The sequence below is a fragment of the Indicator indicator genome, chromosome 5 (genome assembly GCF_027791375.1).
Source record: "Indicator indicator isolate 239-I01 chromosome 5, UM_Iind_1.1, whole genome shotgun sequence".
In the NCBI taxonomy this organism is placed as follows: Eukaryota; Metazoa; Chordata; class Aves; order Piciformes; family Indicatoridae; genus Indicator; species Indicator indicator.
In genome coordinates, this window is record NC_072014.1 from 30,380,687 (window position 1) to 30,400,106 (window position 19,420).

Sequence of the window (19,420 nt, forward strand, 5' to 3'; positions counted from 1 at the left end):
ATATAATTCTTAAGACTCTCTGGGCCTTTCCCATAAAAAATAGCTCAGGTACCTACAGCACAAGCTGCAGCCTCCAGTTCTCCTTGCTTTCTGGGAACTTTGATGAGCAGCAGCCTTCAGTCCTTGACTGTAGGTTTCTATTGTGTACCAGGTCACAGGGACTGCAGCAGCCCTGTGCTGTGGAGACATTTCTGGATTAAATAGTGTCTGCATGGTTTAAGAGGCCAGAGCTGATAGTCCAGATGGTCACACAGTAGCTACAATCCCATACAACAGTTTGGACTGTGCCCATGTTACAATGCACTGCATTGGCTGTGGAAAGAACTGGCATTTTTTTACCTCCCCTTGCTTTTTCCCTTGTTGCTTTCAAGAGGATGGGGGAGGTTCCTCAGGCTAACTTTGCCAGTGCTAACTGGCATTAGCTCTTCTACCCTGCTGCAAACAACCAGCCTGCCCAGGGCTTGCCTGACATCTTACTGGTGTCTTGGTTTGTTCTGAACCTATCTTTACCTCAAAGCACATCACCTGATAAAATGTTTTACTATAAAATCCCAGGCTTTTACAGTGGTGTGACTCTTTACACATCCCACTATGAATAAGAACTGAAAAGCCAAAGGTTATAAACTTATTTTAGAGTGATACAAATTACAAAATATCCTCATTTACAACTACAGTATTTAAATCCTGTTGGGAACAGCACAATCAATAGGATCTAATTGCTGATGTACAAGAAGAGATTCTTAATAAGATAAGTAAAATGCACTAAAACAAGGCTTTGCTCTTTTTCAGTGCTTTCATTGCTTTGGTCAAGTGTCTTCCTTCCTTAAAACATAAGCAAAGTACAAGGTATGAGTCTGGTTGAGTAAGAAATTCTTCTGACTAAGAAGGATTACTAAGAGGATTTCTTTCCACAAATAGTTCCTAGCTCTGCATTTAGAGCATCATCAGGAATGACACCATCCTCCATAAACTCATCTTCAAGCTTCTTCCACCATGGCCAGCGAGTGTACTTCAGCACAGCGTTATGAGATTGCCTTGCCTTGGTAGCTACAGAGATTGATCGACTCATAAAGACATGAAGATCTTTTTCTGTGGTCTCTGCTAAGCCTGGAGCATCTGTAAGAACACAGAGAAGAGTATTCTGTATTTTGTTCATGGTTTTACAAGTATTCCAAACAAAAAAAAAAAGGAGCACTACCCTCCCACTTCCCAACGTTCTACGTCACTCCCTTCCCCGTGCTGGCATGTTATGGTTGCATGACAAATGTGACTGGAGAAGCAATCCAAATTAAGACTTACCTGAAAAAAAATACTAAATGGGGGAGGGACAAGAAGGAAAGCAGAACTACTTCCTTCAGGAGCAGTGGTGGCATCTACCAAAATGGTTTCTTGTGAAACCACGACCTAATATAAAGAGGAGCTCCTGGTTGCTACTGCTACATCAGTGCTCCTTGTGCAGGGCGACATCAGTCCAGGGTTTCCACTACTCTGGTGCAGCAGCACTGCTTATTCCCTGCCTGGGGAACTCAGCACAGTGTAAGGCTGTGATGCTGATTTGCCTGTTCAGGGCATGATGAGCTGCAGTGACATGGCACGTGACACACTAAATAATCGAATTCATCACTTGCTGAATTTTGCCCAGCTTGGGTGCTCTCTGGTGGCTGCAGTTTGCTATTCTCATTCTTTCGCTCCTGGCTGCTTACCTGGAATTAAGATAGCACAACAGTGAATATTCTATCAAATAAAGCCAGGCTAGAAAAAATGAAAACGTGACTTGGAATTCACAGCTCAAAGATTTCCCTCTCTGTCTGGAAGAGGTGAGAATCCTTCAACCAGCACCTTAGTATACAAGAAAAAAGAACAAAGCAAATCAAATGTAGAGGAAGAGGCTGTGTGAGATCCTCTTCTTAGAAATTTTAATGCCTTTTACAGCCATACCATTTTCCTTGTGAACTTGTCAGAGAGAGACCTTTAGCAGAAGAATAAGCTGCTCCTTGGAAAGCAGATGTGCATACTTAACCTACAGCAACACCTGGACAATCTCTAATAAAGCCTGAATCTCAAGGCACATAGCAAAGAAGAAAGATACTTCAGTTTTGAAATGGGGCTTTACTACTGTTCCCTCTAATTTTCTCTCTCAATTAATTTAATCCAAGCAGTTATCAAAACTATGACCATACTCAGTCACATACTCAGTAGCAGCTCCACATCAGTGTTGACCTGAGCCAGTAACAACTCTCTCCGCTGCACTGCTCTCTGATCCACTCTGCTCCTCAACAGGAACTGCGCCAGCTTTTCCTGGGCCTGCATATGTAATTCCTTACTCATTTCTTCTGACATTTGGGAAGCCTGGAGGAAAATAACAGTTTGTTACCATTAGGAGCTGCTATTTTAAATCTTTTGGGAGCAGAATAATGTCTAAACGAGGAATGCAAATGCTGTTCTTAATTGTTAATAATTCTGCTTCCTCTGCAGCTCTCTCTGAAGCTATCCATCATCAAGTATATACATTTCCCAATTACAGGTTGCTTTGATCCTTTTTATTAGACTAATGGTTAAAACTCCCAATATACTAGTACCTTGCTCTCAAACAAGCAGGGTTAATATATGCATACCTCAAATGAATTATCTTGATCAGAATTTATGAAGCTGAATGTATTTTATGTTGCATCATTAATGTGAATTATGAAATGACTAAGAAACAGACCGGATGCAATTTGATGTAGTCATCCACCTTCTGCTGCAAAGCTAGCTTTTGCTCATCAGTGAGTCCCTTGGGATCTTTCCAAGGAGACAGAGGTCTCCTCCTTCTTCGTTTTTCCAAGAATTTACAAGCCTTTGTAAAGAACACACAAGAATATGACAATCACAGATAGGAAGTCTGTCTTCTCACTTTGTTTGTAATCAGTCAATGAAAGAAAAATGTTTCATACTGCATCTATTAAAGCATAAATTTGGTATGATGCTAAAAAGACAAGATACAACTGTCAGCATGAACGCTAAATAGTAAGAACACTCCTAATAAATTACTGACTCATCTTTAGTGAGGTAAAATTCCAACCTTAGGCTTCAAAGTGCCAGCTCTTGTATTTTAGTTATAAGACTGTATCAGACTTTGCAACCTATGTGAGGTTTAACCTTTCTAAGCAACTTGTGGCTTTAGACTGATATCCTCTGAATAATTATTTAATAAATTATGGCTATGTAAAGAGTAAGAGAATAAGCAGAGCTTTTTAGGGCATCCATCACACTCAGTCCTATCCAGTGCCAGAACAAAGTATATATACTTACTGCTCTCTGAATGATGACAGCTGCTTTATATTCCTTAAGAGACTGTCTCTGCTGATGAAAATTTCTTCTTGCTCTATGGCCTCGCCAGAATCTCTGGATAGTTAATGCTGATTTTCCCTCCATTTCCTCCATGTACTTATTTACCTGACCTACAGATGTTACACAAATCTGGTTTTAAGACTGTGGGTTGATATCTCTTAATTTACATTTTCTGTTCTCAGACTAGATAATACCCACAAAAGCATGGGTGCTATCAGTTGAAAATCCCCTCTTCATTCAAGTTCTGCTAGCTGTGGGCCATGTCACAGAGCCTTGTAGCTGCAATGGAGCTTTATTACAAGAAAACTGAGTCTTCCTTTCTCCTGCACCATTTTGAAGGCAGCAGATCTTGATCAGTAATTACTGAGCCCTTGTTAAATTAGCATGTTCTGTCACATAATTGGGTCAGGAGAAGAGACAGTAAGACTACAGTGCAAACAGACATACAAGATTAAGAAATATGTTTGAGGAAACTATTCTTAAGGAGTCACAGATAGTTTAATCTTCTGATATAGTTTAATATAAATCATACTGGCATGGATTATTTCCAGTAAGGCCAGCTGTCGTTCATGGAAGAGTCTCCTGGCCCTCTGTCTCTGAAGTTGCATTTGCAGTTTCAGAGCCTCATCTTCTTTCTGCTTTTTCAAATGCTGCAGCTCCTGTTCCCGTTTAGCTCTGCAACAGACAAATGCATTAACAATTAGCTTAAGTTGTATATTTCTTAAAAACATCTTTTTGTGTGTTTGTGTGTGTGTTAAGTAGTCCAGCATCAAGGGAGGAAATCCACAAAATAATCTGCCATCCCAGCCTTGGCTGCAGGACCACCCATAAGCTAATAAATTATCACACTATCCACAGCCACAAAAAAGTTCTGAGCCAGTCGCTCCATGTGGTGTCAAATCAAAGAATATATTTTTACTTAAGGCAAAGTCCTAAGGACCCTGAAGGGAATGATGCTCCATGTGGGACGTTCTCAGCTAGCATGAACTACAACGATTTTGATTCCATCATTTGGGGAAGAGGTTAGGCAACATTAGCCATCTGCACCAGTATGCACCACTTCTATTGCATCCATTAGCGTGCATGGCACCTGCTTTCCATAGTATATGCTATTATTTTTGCATCCACTGCAAGGGCAGATCAGAATGTTGCCTCTTAAGGCTCACTTCTTAAATCTGGAAGGATTTTCTTTTTCTCCAGGAAACAGAGATTGACACATTTTCTCCATCCACTTTGTTAACAGAATGCTAAGAAAGGTTTGTTTTGATTTTTTTCACAAACTCTTCCTGATCTGTAGTAGTTGTTTCGATTTGATGTTAGGATGTTGCCCTGCTGCGCTTGCCATGGGAAAAGCCCCAGGAGATGTTTCACAGTTGAGACAAGTGAAAACTCTGTAACTGGCTCTGGAGTGTTTAAGCTAATAATAGGCTGTATATAAATTATATATGCACTAACATATTAATATGGACACCAATATATTGATACTAAGTACACTGATGTATAGATATTAATCATTACCAAGACAATTTGGACATGATCTCAGTGATACACGAGAAGCTGTGAGCTAGAGCTCCGCCTCCCTTCACTACCCCTCCTCATCCCGATGGACCTGACCTCACTAGCAGCTTAACACTTGAGACAAGTTCACCCCACAATGAGGTCATGTTGTGACCCCTTCTCATTGTTGCAGCAATGTCACGTGCCCACTCTGGACCTCAGTAGTCCCACTGGGCCCACAGCCCTGAGTTCTGCTCTCCTCTAGCATTTCTTCAGGGACATGAAAGGAGCACACTAAGCACTAAGGAAGAGAACAGAGACCAGGCCTAAGGGGTGCCAGAAATATGGAGCAAAAGGGTGTGGACTAGAACTAATGTGCAGCACCTTTGGTATTGCTGCATGTCACATACCTTCAGACTTGCAGTAGTATTATTTGTGTGTTTCACATGACTAGTATAAATGAAGTCGTAATTTTTGTACCAACCATACTTTCTCCTCAGTCTCCATTACTAGGTGGGGAAAGGTGAAATAGAAACTATTTTGTGAAAGGCATGCTCTGGATTTAAGGCCTGAACTGATAAAAACAGGTTCTACCATGATCTGAAAGACCATAATCTTTTTATGACAGTAATACACACTTGAAGTGGGCCCACACATCTACCTACAGAGACAGATCATGATATATGTGATTACATCAAGAACAGGCTCAAGGAAACTAGAGGGTTTCAGCCCACACATTTCTGTGAATTAGAGGTGTAAATCTCTGCATTTTAAATCCAGGCAGGCAGATATTATACTTCTAAGTGGAATGACGTCACCGGATTGAACAGGACTTTTGATGACATTTTCTTGATAAAGCTATTAATACTTTTCCCTAGAAATTTTTATCAGTTTCACTTATGTGGAAAACAGCAAGAATGTTTCATGAACTTCTCAGATGTACAACTGTGAAACTGGTCAGTAGTGTCTGTCAGGTATTTAACTATTTCTTTTATACTGATTCTTTCCCATGTAGTCTGCCAAGCACATGTTCTTCATTCTCTGTTTCTCCTAATGATAAGACTCATTTGTTTGCACAAGACCACACTGTGACAGGGAAATACCTCTGAATAGAGGCAAAACAAATGGAGAGTAAGATCCAAGCTTCCTCCAGCAGTTCCTGGCAGGGAACCGCCTCCCTCTGATGATCTCTTGCCCTGGTGAAACTACACCTGGAATACTTGTGTCCAGTTTGGGGCTCCCCAGTTCAACAGAGACAGAGAACTGCTGGAGAGAATCTAACAGAGAGCCACGAGGATGATTAGGGCACTTGAGCATCTCCCCTATGAGGAGAGACTAGGATCCCTGGGGCTATTTAGTCTTGAGAACAGAAGACTGAGAGGGGATCTGATCAATGTCTATAAATATCTGAGGGATGGGTGTCAAGTGGAAGGGGCCAGGCTCTTTTCAGTGGTTCACAGTGGTAAGACAAGGAACAATGGGTTCAAACTAGAACATAGAAGATTTCACCTCAACATGAGGAGAAACTTCTTTACAGTGAGGGTGGCGGAGCACTGAAACAGGCTGCCCAGGGGGGTTGTGGAGTCTCCTTCTCTGAAGACTTTCAAAACCCACCTGGATGTGTTCCTGTGCAGACTACCCTAAGTGATCCTGCTCTGGCAGGGGGGTTGGACCCAATGATCTCTTGAGGTCCCTTCCAATCTCTGATATACTGTGTGATACTGTGATATAAAATAGTTTGATTGTTGATGCATGATTAATACAAATTATTGCCTTTTTTTTACAGTTCTACACTTAGTAAACTAACTTCAAGGAAAGATGACAGGCTTTAATATTCACTGAGGAGACATTTCTGAAACCACAGAATCTGACAAACTTTAAACTTAAAACTTGCAGTTTAAGATCTTCCTCTGAAGCTGCAGGTGAGCCAAGTCTAGAGTTTCAGCCTCAGCAGCATTTAATCACACTTATTCTAAAACAAATCTGTGAACATAACCAAACTCTCACTGTTAAAAATTTAAAAATCCCCTTGAAAGCTTTTGTAAAGTAATGCTTGCAGTATTCCAAACACTAATTTTCAGTGTGCAGCTTTGACCTAGACAGAAAAAACACAATACAGGAGCTCTATAGTTAGTGTATTTACTCAGTGCACTGGTACTGACTGAGCCATGAACACACAGCTGTAAAGATATTCATACATTTCCATTGCTCTGAATATTAAATAAACACAGTCAAAAGTTTGTTTCAATGACTCAAGAACTACTTATGAGGCACACACTAATCCTTATAATAGTGAAAATAGGACACAAGAAAGTTAAGTAGCTTGTTGACTGCTGACAGCCTCACAACCCTTTTCCTTCTGGTTTACTGTATTATGTCTTAGCCCAGCATCCAAGTTTTTTTTGGTCATGCTTTTAGCTTGCAGACCTGCAATATGCCTGTCTTAAAATGTTTTGTGGAAGGAATGGCAAAGACGTCATTCTTGGTGTTTCGTCAAAAAAGCTGGAGCAGCAGGTGACCGTTAATAGACACATTGATTGCCCCTGCACACTTTCAGGATTTACACAGCTGTCTGCTTTCTAACACCTTGATCATAACACAATTAGATTTGATGAACTGATTTCTAATATTCCGTTTTGACACAGTAATGCTCAACATGTGCCAAAAAAGGTTGACAAAATCTACTGTGGAGTTTGAACTTGATTTAGATCCTTTAACTTTTGTTAAATTCACATTTCTCGAAAGAGTTAGTCTAACGTGCTAACATTACTGCTGAAATCCTGTTTCAAGTAAGACAAGCATTATTTGTATAGCTTCATTCTTCTGTGGTGCTATTTCCAGGTCAGTGAAGTTACTCCACTTCTGAGACTCAAAGATTTCAAATATTAATGAAGAACAAAGTCTTGCAAGTACTATACTGAGCAAGCACTATGGGCTCTGGCTTCTGCCAGCACTCTGGATGGTAGATTAGAAACTCCAGGACAGCTCCACATTGGAGTTTAGCATTGTTAACTGTGACCCAGTTAACTGTTCCACTGATAGTATATCATCTTCTAGTGCCATTTAGCGCAATCCCATGCTACGGTGTGCTGTAATTTTCCACGTGTCAAATTTTTACACAGAAAACAGAAGCATCATAAAAGTAAGTTTTTTTATAGAGAAATCTGGCAGCTGGAAAAGGGACAGTTGGAGCTTTTGGCACTAGAAGTGGCAGTTTGGTACTGCTGGAAAAGCACATTGTTTGGATGTTTCTGCTAAAAGAATCTGTAGTGAAACAGCTCGTGTTGGTATTACATTACCTTTATGTTTCAGAAATAACAGCTGCCTAGAAAAAGGCATCTTCAAGATGAAGGAATTCTTGGTTAAGCCCAAACTTATGCCCTTGAACTTGGGAACAAACCCTCAGGGAGGCTATTTCCAGGGAGGACAGGAAGGTAAATGGGAACAGCCAGCAATTTATGTTTGACCAGCCTGATTGCCTCCTGTGATGAGATGACTGGCTCTGTGTACAAAGGGAAAGCATGGGATATCATTTTCCTTGACTCTATGAAGGTTGTCATCACAGTCTCCCATGCTGACCCTACCTCAAACAGTGAATGAGACGACCTAAATTTTTCCTGTCACTCTGTGATCTGAGAAAAAACAAGCCAAACCTTACTAGATTATTCTCTCTATTGCTTTTTACAAAGCCATACTGTTTACCTGAAGCTTCTCTGTAAAGTGGCCACTGCTTGGGGTAGCTTTTTCAGCCTTTTCCGTGTCTGAAATCCCCTCCACATAGCCTGGATTATACAAGCCGCTTGATGCTGCCTCTGAAATTAATAAAGCAGTTTGAAGAATTAGCAGCAGGAAAAATATTGGCAGTATGATCAGAAGTCCCTGAAATGCAACAAACACACACTAAAAATTTAAATTAAAAATTCTATTCTTAAATATTACAAAAAACCCAACCAAACAAAACCCCCACAACCAAACAAAAGAAGCAGAAAACACCCTGCTTTACTGAAGACGAAAGCAGGTCTTTACAAACACAACTCTCATTTCCTTTAAAATATTGTCTCTGAGAAACCTGCATGTAAAATTGTTAAAAAGTTCATAAAACACACATTGTCTCTTTTATTGGGAAGGCAGCCCAGAAGGTGTTCTTACTGAACATTTTCTCTACATGACTTAACTCTAGATGAATGCTGTCTAGAATTCAGAGATCTAAACTTGTAATACTGATTCAAGAAAGGCAGATACAGTTATTTTTGGTTTATAGTAATAAAAAAAAATTCATTCCCCCCAATGGTTGTACAGAAATCTATGCAACAGGAAGTCAAGAGTCACAGTCCCATACCTTAATAACTGGACAATCTCTTGATGGAAGGAAAAATTAATGAACAGAAACTCTTTAAATCCATTAATATAGTTAAATAAACTACCACAGGCTTTGAAAAGTATCACCAAAATGATAGAGTAAATCCAGGTTAAACATATGTAAGTCACATGTAACTAGGATTTCACAAACAAATGTCTCATTAAGTTTCACCTGCATTTGTCCTTTTTCATTGGATTGTTCTGAGCAGAGCAGGTCCAAGAGCTGATTGAGATCCCTGTCAAATCCCTTTCCAGTCCACTGCTTACTTAAAAGTCCTTTTAATCCTAAAACAGAGAGAGAAATCATGTGATATTTTCAGGTGAATTTTCAGGATTTCAGACAAACAATTTTCAAGTCAAAAGATCAAATCTGATTCTATGTGCAAAGGAACATTAGAGCTGAACATCACCAGTCCTCTTTGAGTTTCAATCCACAATATTAACAATGACTATCTGATATTTCAGCACTTCACGGAGAAGTGCTGTACAGTGATGGCAATTTTGTATGCCCAAGTTGCTGTCTATTGTGTCTATATAACTGGCAGTTAAATTATGAATGCACTTTCAGTGTCTTCTCAGTGAGGTCTAAAAGGATGTAAAGCACCATGGAAGTGACAGGTGCATTTAGCACAGCTTTTGTATTTTTCATAAGAAATTTTATTTGTAACTGGAATTCTTTGATGTCTTATCTGTGTAACAGTCTAACTGTGAACATGTGCATCCAATCCCTGAGACAAAATAGGTTTTCTGGGTCACAGTAGCTAAAAAGCACACTTGTGCTTCCCCCACATGACATACAATCCCTGTGCTGTGCACAGCACACAGGTAGACAGTCACATATCAGACAAATCTCAGAGAAGGGAAAGGGAAGGAGGGCAGGCAGCAGGCACATTTGGATAGCCTCTGGAGAACAGTCTTACGAGGGGAAGCTGAGGGAACTGAGATTGTTCAGCCTGGAGTAAAGGATGCTGAGAGGACACTTTATCATTCTCTACAACTACCTGAAAGGAGGTTGCAAGGAGGAGGGTGTTGGTCTCTTCTACCATGTAACGAGCAATAGGACAAGGGAAAATGGACTCTTGTTACACCAGTGGAGGTTTAGATTGGGTGTTAGAAGAAACTTCTTCACTGAAAGGGTTATCAAATGGCTGGAACAGACTTCCCAGGGAAGTGGTTGAATCCTCATCCACAGCAGTGTTTAAAAGATGCACAGATGCGGTGCTGAGGGACTTGGTAGAGTTAGAGAATGGTTGGACTCAATCTTCAAGGTCTTTTCCAACCAAACCAGTTCAGTAATTCTAACTGCAGATTCAAGTAATTTTTCCATCTTCAAACCATAAGCAAGTTCATACACTGGACAACTCCAACACTCATATGGACTTACAAAATATGGATGTGGAGTACAAAGTCCTTCATGCAAACAGTGCAAGTGTGATAGGAGAGAGGTGCCATTTCTATCTTGGGAAGACTGCAATGGTTGAACGCTTCAGGAGAGAGACAGATGAGACTCCACATGGAGTCAGTGGGTACCCTAAGACTGCCTGAGCTCTGCAAAAGCATGTAGACTGACCACACAAGGCAGTTCCCTCACAGAAGTTCTGTGGGTGTGACACAACCATCTGCCAGTTTCTGTACAGACTACATGGCTGTATGTACCTTCCAGATACTGACAGGGCACACCACAAGCATGCCTCTCAGATGTGTCAAGCCATGCAGACAAAAATACCAGGCCATCCTGGAATCCTGATTCTAGTCTTGGAGGTGTGAGGTTCAGCCAATGTCTCCACCTGTAACAGCCAAGGTCAGAAATTGGCTTTAAGCAAAACTTCCATGTTTCTGGACTAGTGAGCCTTAGCACACTGGCAGATGTCTGACACACGCCTTTTATCATGGCAGTGCAGGCACCCTGCTACTCAATATCCAGCCTGTACAGGAAAAAAAGATGCAGAACATCACAAAGAAAGAAGCAAAGCCCAGCAGGTTGGAAGAAACACACAACAGTGCTAAGAGACAAGTTGCCACACGCAGAGTCCTCAACACACAGAAGAAAGTAAATCTAGGAAACAAAGAGGCACAGCACCTTAAACTACAGCGAAAATGAACAGAAGATTGAAAAATAAAACAACCCAGCACTGCATTTTCCATCTGTATTGGATAGTTATTGCACTGAGATGGAAAAACTCCATCTTTGTATTCATACAATGAATGTAAGAGGAGGCCAAGCGAGTGGTTCCATTCATGTTTACAAACCTTTGTAGCGAGCTGCGATTAACTTCACAAGCTGCTTGCCAGATTTTGCCACCAACAGCAGCAGTTTTGTAGCACTGTTTCCTATGACAGGATTTGCAGTAGATGAAATCTTGTAAACAAGTTCATCCAAAACAGAATGAAGGGTCTCCTCATCAACCTCAACCAAGACAGAACTTTAAAAAGAAGAAAAAATATAAAAAGGGTGAGGGGAGGACAAAATTGAAGTGATAGTTACAAACTTTAAGCTTTTTAACAGTTTGGTAAACAGTTTTGTGTTATTACTATTATTATTATTATTTTCAGATGTGTCAGGCATTCAGCAGGCAGCTCGACTGTTTTAATCAACTGATTCTATTTCTACAACAAAGACTAGCCAAAAAAACCCCAACCCCTCTGCGCACTCCCCCGGAAAACCACACACACAAAAAAAACCAAACAAAAAACCCAACCCAACCCAACCAACCAACCCCCACAACAATTCTTGCATATGAATATGAAAATACTTTACTAGGCAGTAATGAACCAAGTTTTAAATTTAAAACTCAGAAAAATCAGTGATATGAAAACAACTAACCTATTGACCCTCAAAATATTGTGTAAAACAGACATCATTATAGCTGCTGTTTCAACATCATCTGTTACTAAGAGCTGCAGGAAGTGATCATTTTGCAGTACTGAAAAAAAACACCAAGAAACAAAAACAAGCAAATAAGAAATTATACCGTCAGAACCAGACTTGAAAACACCATCAACCAAACAAACTCCATTATGAAACAAGTAACACCAGACACTTTTTCTGGAACAAACTTCCTCCTTTACAATTTTTACACTGAAACTTACTGGAATAAGGAAACTACTTCAATATCCAAAAAACACATTGAGCCCTGTTTTTCCTACTTTGGGATATCCCTCAGGCACTGGTGTTGCAATGGAATAAAAGCTTTAAAGTCTTTTTATATTGCACCAGTACCACTTTTTTTATTACAACAGTGGAATTATCACTGGAGCAATAGTATTTGGAAAAGATAAGGACTTCAACCTTGACACTTTGTTACACCAGGTTAATTTAAATGCAACTTCACTGATGTCATCAAAGCACCATCTTTTTTATTCTAGCGTGTCACTGTCTAGCAATTTTTCTGGCCATGTGTGGTTTTAGTTACACATATTATGATTTTTGGGATTTTGTTCAGTATTAGAAACAAACCCAAATTCTGCTCTTTGAAAATTAGTATCATTAACATCGGGTTTAATTAAAAGCTTATTTGATTAGAAGTGCATAGTGAAGTTTGTTAGAAGTTTGTAAAATTTCCTGGCAGCTCCAGAAATCTGTTTTCAAATCTATTCACTTTTCAGGGCTGGCAATGAACTCTGGTCAAATCTCTCCATGTTAATCACACATAGGCGAAAATTTTAAAAAAGGAAAAAAATCAATTGTATCTTACCAGAAAAAAGTCTGCTTTTTTTCAAGGTATAGAATTACAAAGGGAAATTATAGAAGAACACTTAATATTTGTGTCTGAAAGAGCAGAAGGGGAGCCCTTTAGTACTTTCCTTTATTGGATCTTTTCCATTTTAGATATTGCTGTTTCTGTTGAGTGTACTACTTTAAGAGATTGATTTAATTTAGAAATTTAGAAAACTATGTGGAGATTAGTTTAAAAGCAATTCTTGATGCCTGTAGTGTCCATAAGTAAATTTTCAGGTGTTTTATGGGTTTATTTTTCCCTTACCACACTCTGCCAGTTGAATGTGCCCACCAAACAGCCAGCAGATGGCATCAGTTACTGTTTTGAACCAGCGTAAAAAATCTTGTTTTTCTCTATCCTGAACAAAAGAGAAGGAGGTAAAAGCATCAGTAAGTATCCTCAATGAGGGCTTCAGCTTGATGTAGTGGGAATGTTTGTATACTTCAGGAACTTGGAGATGTTGTCAAATTCCTGGATGAGATTGTTGAAATTGCAGAAACCAGTCAAAAGAAAACCAACCAACTTGCAAGTCCTTCAAGGCCAGAGATCAATTAAGAAAATCTAAATATACTAAAAAACATCCATTCCTGTAGAAGTCATAACAGGGAGAAAAAAAGTCTTGTTTACTCCTTAAAAAATATTTAATGGCATAGGAGAGCTAAGAAGACATATAAGAATGCATCATAATCCACAAAATGGGAAATACATTATTTAAGATTAAAACACAGGGGGAAAAAGGTACAAAGTAATTAAGGATACAGTTAAATAAAAGATTCCTAAAAACTGTCATGGTGAGGATCCAGAAGCATCTCCTAGTTGGAGGTCTGGAAGCAAACATCCAACTACAAGTAAGCTGAAGTTTACCAAACAGGCTGTGTTCTGTATTCTGTGATAACACCAACTAGAAAAAAAGACCAGGAAGAACCCACATTTTAAAATGTGAATGTACATGCACATTCACAGTCTTGAGTGTGCATTGCAGGTGTGAACCACAAGCCACTGGAAATCTAAAATCTTTGTGTGTGGGACTGTAAGGGGACTTTCAATAGTACCACATTGCTGAGAAATGGCAATGGACCTGGTATGTCCCACATTGAGCCTCCACAAATGAAACTCTGGAAAGTGCTCAGCTTTGGGCTCCTCACTACGAGAAGGATATTGAGGTACTAGAGTCTTCCCAAAGAAGGGCAACAAAGCCGGTGAAGGGCCTAGAGCACAAGTCTTATGAGGAGCAGCTGAGGGTACCATGTTGTTCAGCCTAGAAAAAAGGAGGCTCAGGGGAGACCTTATGACTGTCCACAACTACCTTAAAGGAGGTTGTAAAGAGGTGGGGGTCTGTCTGTTGAAACAAATAACAAGGGATAGGACAAGAGGAAACGGCCTCAAGTCATCCCAAAGGAAGTTTAGGTTGGATATTAGGAAGGATTTCTTTACTGAAAGGGTTATCAGGTATTGAAATGGCTTGACCAGGGATGCAGTGGAGTCTCCATCCCTGGAGGTATTTAGAAGTCACGTAGGTGTTGTGCTCAGGGATATTGTTTTTGTCCAGGATTTGTCAGGGTTAGGTTAATGATTGGACTCAGTGATCTTAAAGATCTTTTCCAGTCTAGGCAATTCTGTGATTCTGTGAAAGCCTCTCCTAGATCTGTTCTGTAAGTACCAGCCGTCAGTCATGGTTTAACTTTATATATGGCTCCTACTGACAATGAGAGACACAAAATCACAGCAGTAAGTTAAGCTGTAATATTATCTGTGTTTTGGCAGTATGTCAGTTTCTAAAAGTTATTTCGGTGCTTCCCTTGACTTCAAAGACTTGTGCAAAAAGCAAATGGGGACAGAATAAACTACTAATCTCCGCTGGCAGAGTGGGATTTCCGAAGTTCCACTGAGCCAGCACCAAGTCTGGGTGCCCAGTCACCTCTGAGACCACAAGGTTTAAAAGATGAAGTACTAATTATAATGTACACTGCATTTGCATTCAAAAGAAATCTTTGCCCACAAGCATGACTCAAATAGCATGTAAGCTGAGACATAATAAGAAAGTGTGGAGGAAATTACATATTGTGGGTAAGACTCAAGTCTCCTGGGAAGTCATTCAGGAAGCATCCTTCGTAAGCACTAAACACGCATCTAAAGTATTGAAGTAACAGAAAATGTGTTACTCTACTGGTATTTCTGGGAACTGGCTGTGCTTGTGGTGTCCATCTATTCTCCACAGGAAAACTCTGACTATGTGCAGAAAGCCAGTGAGCCAAGTAATGAGACACTATGTGAAAGTGGGAATTTTAAAAGAAACTGTAAGAGTCAATGAGGTTGATTATTTAAGTTATTTATCGGTTTTGTTTGTGGTTTCATTTTTTTGTCTGACTCTGGAACCAAGACAGGTAAAACCTTTTTTTCTCTGCAAAGAGGGAGAGAAATGGGTGCAAGTGTTCAAATCTACAAATTCACGAAGTCTGCCTTTGGGGTTCCCAGCATGCAGGTTCAAAAGCAGTGAGCATTTGGGGAATTTTTTGCTAATTTTGTGGCAGAAACTGTATGGAAAACAAACTTCAATGAATGTGATTAAAAATTTAAGAATTCCTAAACGTTTTTCTGTAACACTGAATAAGGCAGTGGGAACAGAGTCATTACAAAGGCTGAAATAATTAATTGCAAAGTTAAAGAGACACTACCATGACTGTCATACTGCTGTAACTCTTCTTTCCTACTTCTAATTTGCATTCTTTTTCTCTACCTCCAGAACTTGTGAAAAGCAGTAGCCAAACTCTTCAAACAAACCGATGGTAACAAACTGTAATGGACTGAATGCTCCACAATAACAAATTTCAGTTTCAGAGCTTCAAGGCATAAGAAAAACAACTGTTAATTTCTGAAAATAAATTTTCATAATACAGTGTTCCTATAATAATATCACACTTATACAATATGTGACCTTGGAAAGTTTATAGAGATTCTCTGCTCTCTTCACTATGAAATTTAAATACCTTGATTGCTCGGATAAACCGTGCTTGCAAGCGTCTTCCCAAAAACAGCAGGTTGTCTATAGCTGAAGGAAGAAATTTCTTGTGAAACTCCTCAGGATCTTCTTTTACCTCTAGTCCTACACAACAATGACTGAAAAGGGAAAAAAAAAAAAAAAAAGGAGGAAAGAAAAAAATCAACCTGAATAGTCGAGGGCCTGTTTGAACAGCTTTGAATGAATGTCACGTCATTGGAGAAATGCTTCACTGGCATGGGACAATTCAACTCTGAACAACAGTTAACTGCTGTGACCGGCTCCAAGGTAGCTGCCTCAAAAGGAAGAGGAATCACCAGCAGGCTTCAGACAGCAAGTATACTACTTCTCTTCATAGTAGCATGTCTCAGCTTAAAACATATCTAAGGCACTTTCTCCTTTAGCTTTATAGGATCTGTCCAGGCTTGTTTCACACACTAAGGAAGAGCTCTGATGGTCATAAATGAAAACAACAACAAAAAAAGCCAAAATAGAGAGGTAGACAAAAATCTGCCATAGGAAGCATGATGATGAAAGGAGTGAGGATCAGGCAGTGAAAATACGTATAAAAAATATTACTTACCACAAAATCTTCAGCAAGTCTGTTTAAACTTTCCTCTAATTGAGGAATAAACATAGGCTAGAAATCAGTTTTTCAGATCTTGGCTGTCTTATTTTACTCAACTTAAAAACGTCAGTCATTTCTGGAAGACTTTTACAAGAAACTTCGTGTTTTACAACTGGGAAGTTTTTCAATTCTGTTAGTGCAACAAGAGTCTTCCTAACTTTGTATGAATTTTGCATTCTGCCATCTTTGTGAGCTTTTTGTGAACGCACACACGTATAGCATTGCTTACCAAAACCCATGAAAAGCAAATTCTAGGCAAGAAGCTGAGATACATCTAGTTACAAAAGGACATTTTTATGGCTAAAATAAATTTCAGTTTTTTCTGCAAACTGAAATAGCTTATAGGCGATGATTTAAGTATTGCACAACTCTGGTGATAGATCTTGCATCTCTTAGTGAAATTTGTAGCATTAACAATTCATACTGCAGATATGGCATAAATAAGAGACGGCTGCCTAATTGCTTCATGCCTTAGAATTCTGCACCCTAGTAAAGCCAAAATCAAGTACAACTTGGGGAAAATGTAAAACATGTTATTTATGCTGACATTAAAAATTGAGATTGGATCACGAGGGATTTGAGTTTAAAGTTGTTGCATTTACTAGTTATGAATTAAACTTAATAATACCATTTTCACAATATCACTACATCAAGCTATCAAGTCTGTATTAATTGTGTCCTCTACTGTGTTTAAAATGCAAATAGATATTTTTAAAAGGTGTATTAAATACATTATTTAAATAAAGCCAAGCTGTGAGTCAATGAGGCTAAAGATTTCTGTAAGATGAAATCTAAGTAAACAAACCTTTTAAAATAACTGCAATTCAAAATTAGCAATTACTGGGTAACACAAAAACTGTTCCCACCAAACAGTTTACCCAGCTCAATGAAACACCATGTGAATGAATTAAACAGGACCGATTAGGCTATGCCTGACCCCTCTGCTCTTGACTGCTCCCTGCACTTTAACCCTGGCCTTTCCTGAACAACAAGCCTTGCTCTCGATGGGAGCAAATGTATTACAGCTTGAAAAGAAAAAAGCAAGATAAAAGGCCAGGGGAAAAAAAAAAAAAGAAGCAAACTTCCTAGAACTTTTGGTCTTACCTCAGTATCTCTGCTAGCTGGGCAGCAGTAGCCCAGCCTTCACGCAGTCGAGAGTGATCTTGTCTAAGGAGCAGCATGCAGTATTGAGTCAAGTTATAATCATATATATCTTGCTTTATTTTTTTTGAATCCTCACATCCCAAAGAAGAATCATTTAAAATTCCTGTGGGAAGAAAGGAGAGAGACAAAGAGCAGCATAAAATTCTGATATACAAGATTTATTTCCCCCCCACACCTCCCTCAAAAAAAAAAAACAAACAAACAAACATGAGAGCAATACATGTACAGTGCCAGGATTAACACAATTCTAGAAGTGCTAACAACAGCTGAAACTATTTTGTCAGTGTTTTCCACTCCTACTGCTACAGTCCATTTGTTAGATTATACGACAATTGGGAAGGATAGCTAAACTTAGTTTCCATTTTTTCAATATACATTTAGAAGTAAAACATACATTACTTGGGATATAGCCCATTTCTATGAATTTCCTAGGCCAGATAAAACCACAACCACTGTGAAACATATAGCTTCCTTATAATTACATCCCAATTTAGAACAGGACCTAACTTGTTTCTACCATTTCTATGAGCCGTGGCTATGTGGCAAAGACAGGGCTAGTCACATGGGGAGCTCACCATTGGGTTTTTATGTTAAGACTTAAAAAATGAATACTGATGACCACTCCATCTCTCTGTCCAAAAGCACTGGGAGAAATCTATTTGACCAAGTGTAAGATCCCTGCCCATATCGAGAAACAGAACATCGTGAACATCGTGACAGATGAGAGGGAGAGGAGACTTCTTTTCCACTTGCTCCCCAGTTCCTTCTTATTGTTGCCGGGTGCCACTCAATACCACTCTCAGGAAAAGCCGTATCATCAGCTTTATGGAGTTTCCATCCCTGCCAGAAATACTCCGAAAAACCTTCTGTATTTACGGAGGCAGAACAGAGGATTGCCCAAGCTTCACTACCACATATTTTTATTTTAAAAATTATATTAATTACCCTTTAACTTCAGCAGTAGCAAGGGGATGTCTTGTTCTCTGCTCTCAGTGACCTCAGCAGCTAAGGTAAATACCCGGTTGTCTGCAGCTGCCAGACCTGCACTGGCTGTGTTGGCCATAGCAAACAGAGGCCCGCAAAACCATCGGTTCAAGCCTCTTTACTTCGTAATTGTTTCGGTGTAGAGATGGGGTCTTTAAGTCATTAGTTCCATCAAACCTCCAGCTCCTGCACTATCAGCTGCAAGGTGACGCTCTGCTCCGCATCTCGGCCCCAAGTCTCCCCTGAGGAAAGAAATCAACATGGAGGAGGCGCAATTCACGCTCCCTCAGGCCGCCTCTCGAGGCCGCGTGCAGCAGGATCGGCTCTGCCGGCAGTCCGAGAGAGGCCCCACAGCACGGACAGCGTGAGAGGCCACCCTGAAGGCCGCCAACACCACCTCAGCCACAGGCAGGCGGGGCGGAGGGACGGCGGCAAGGCGCTGCAGAGCGGCGAATAAGAGGCGCTCTCTACCGACAGTCACCTCCGTGCCCTCACGGCCTCCCCTAAGGCCGGTCCTGGTGCCGCGGAGCCCCCTCAGCAGAAGCCACTAGGAACAAGCCCGCTTTGAGGGAAGCCCCTTCCCGTCCTCACCCACCCCCGACCTCTGTTACCGCCGCGCGCGGTCTCCCCCACTTCGAGGCGGGGGGGATTGGCGAACCGAACCCACCGTCTCGAACCCGGCCTCTGCCCCACCCCACCTCCCCTCCCAGCTGCGTGGTCGCGGCTATCTCTCCACCAACC

The 19,420-nt window shown here is 40.3% G+C and overlaps 1 protein-coding gene across 1 annotated transcript; it reads right to left on the minus strand.

Annotated features, from left to right (window-relative positions):
• Positions 1-892: 892 nt before the first annotated feature.
• Positions 893-18,758, minus strand: IQCB1 (IQ motif containing B1). Its single transcript, XM_054381247.1, has 13 exons — positions 18,641-18,758; positions 17,636-17,798; positions 15,893-16,022; positions 13,170-13,263; positions 12,011-12,110; positions 11,437-11,609; positions 9,359-9,471; positions 8,530-8,639; positions 3,863-4,005; positions 3,292-3,440; positions 2,708-2,836; positions 2,193-2,349; positions 893-1,116 (listed from the first exon to the last, which is right to left on the minus strand). The coding sequence occupies exons 1-13, from the start codon at positions 18,756-18,758 to the stop codon at positions 893-895; spliced, it is 1,803 nt and encodes a 600-aa protein (XP_054237222.1).
• Between the last annotated feature and the right edge of the window lie 662 nt (positions 18,759-19,420).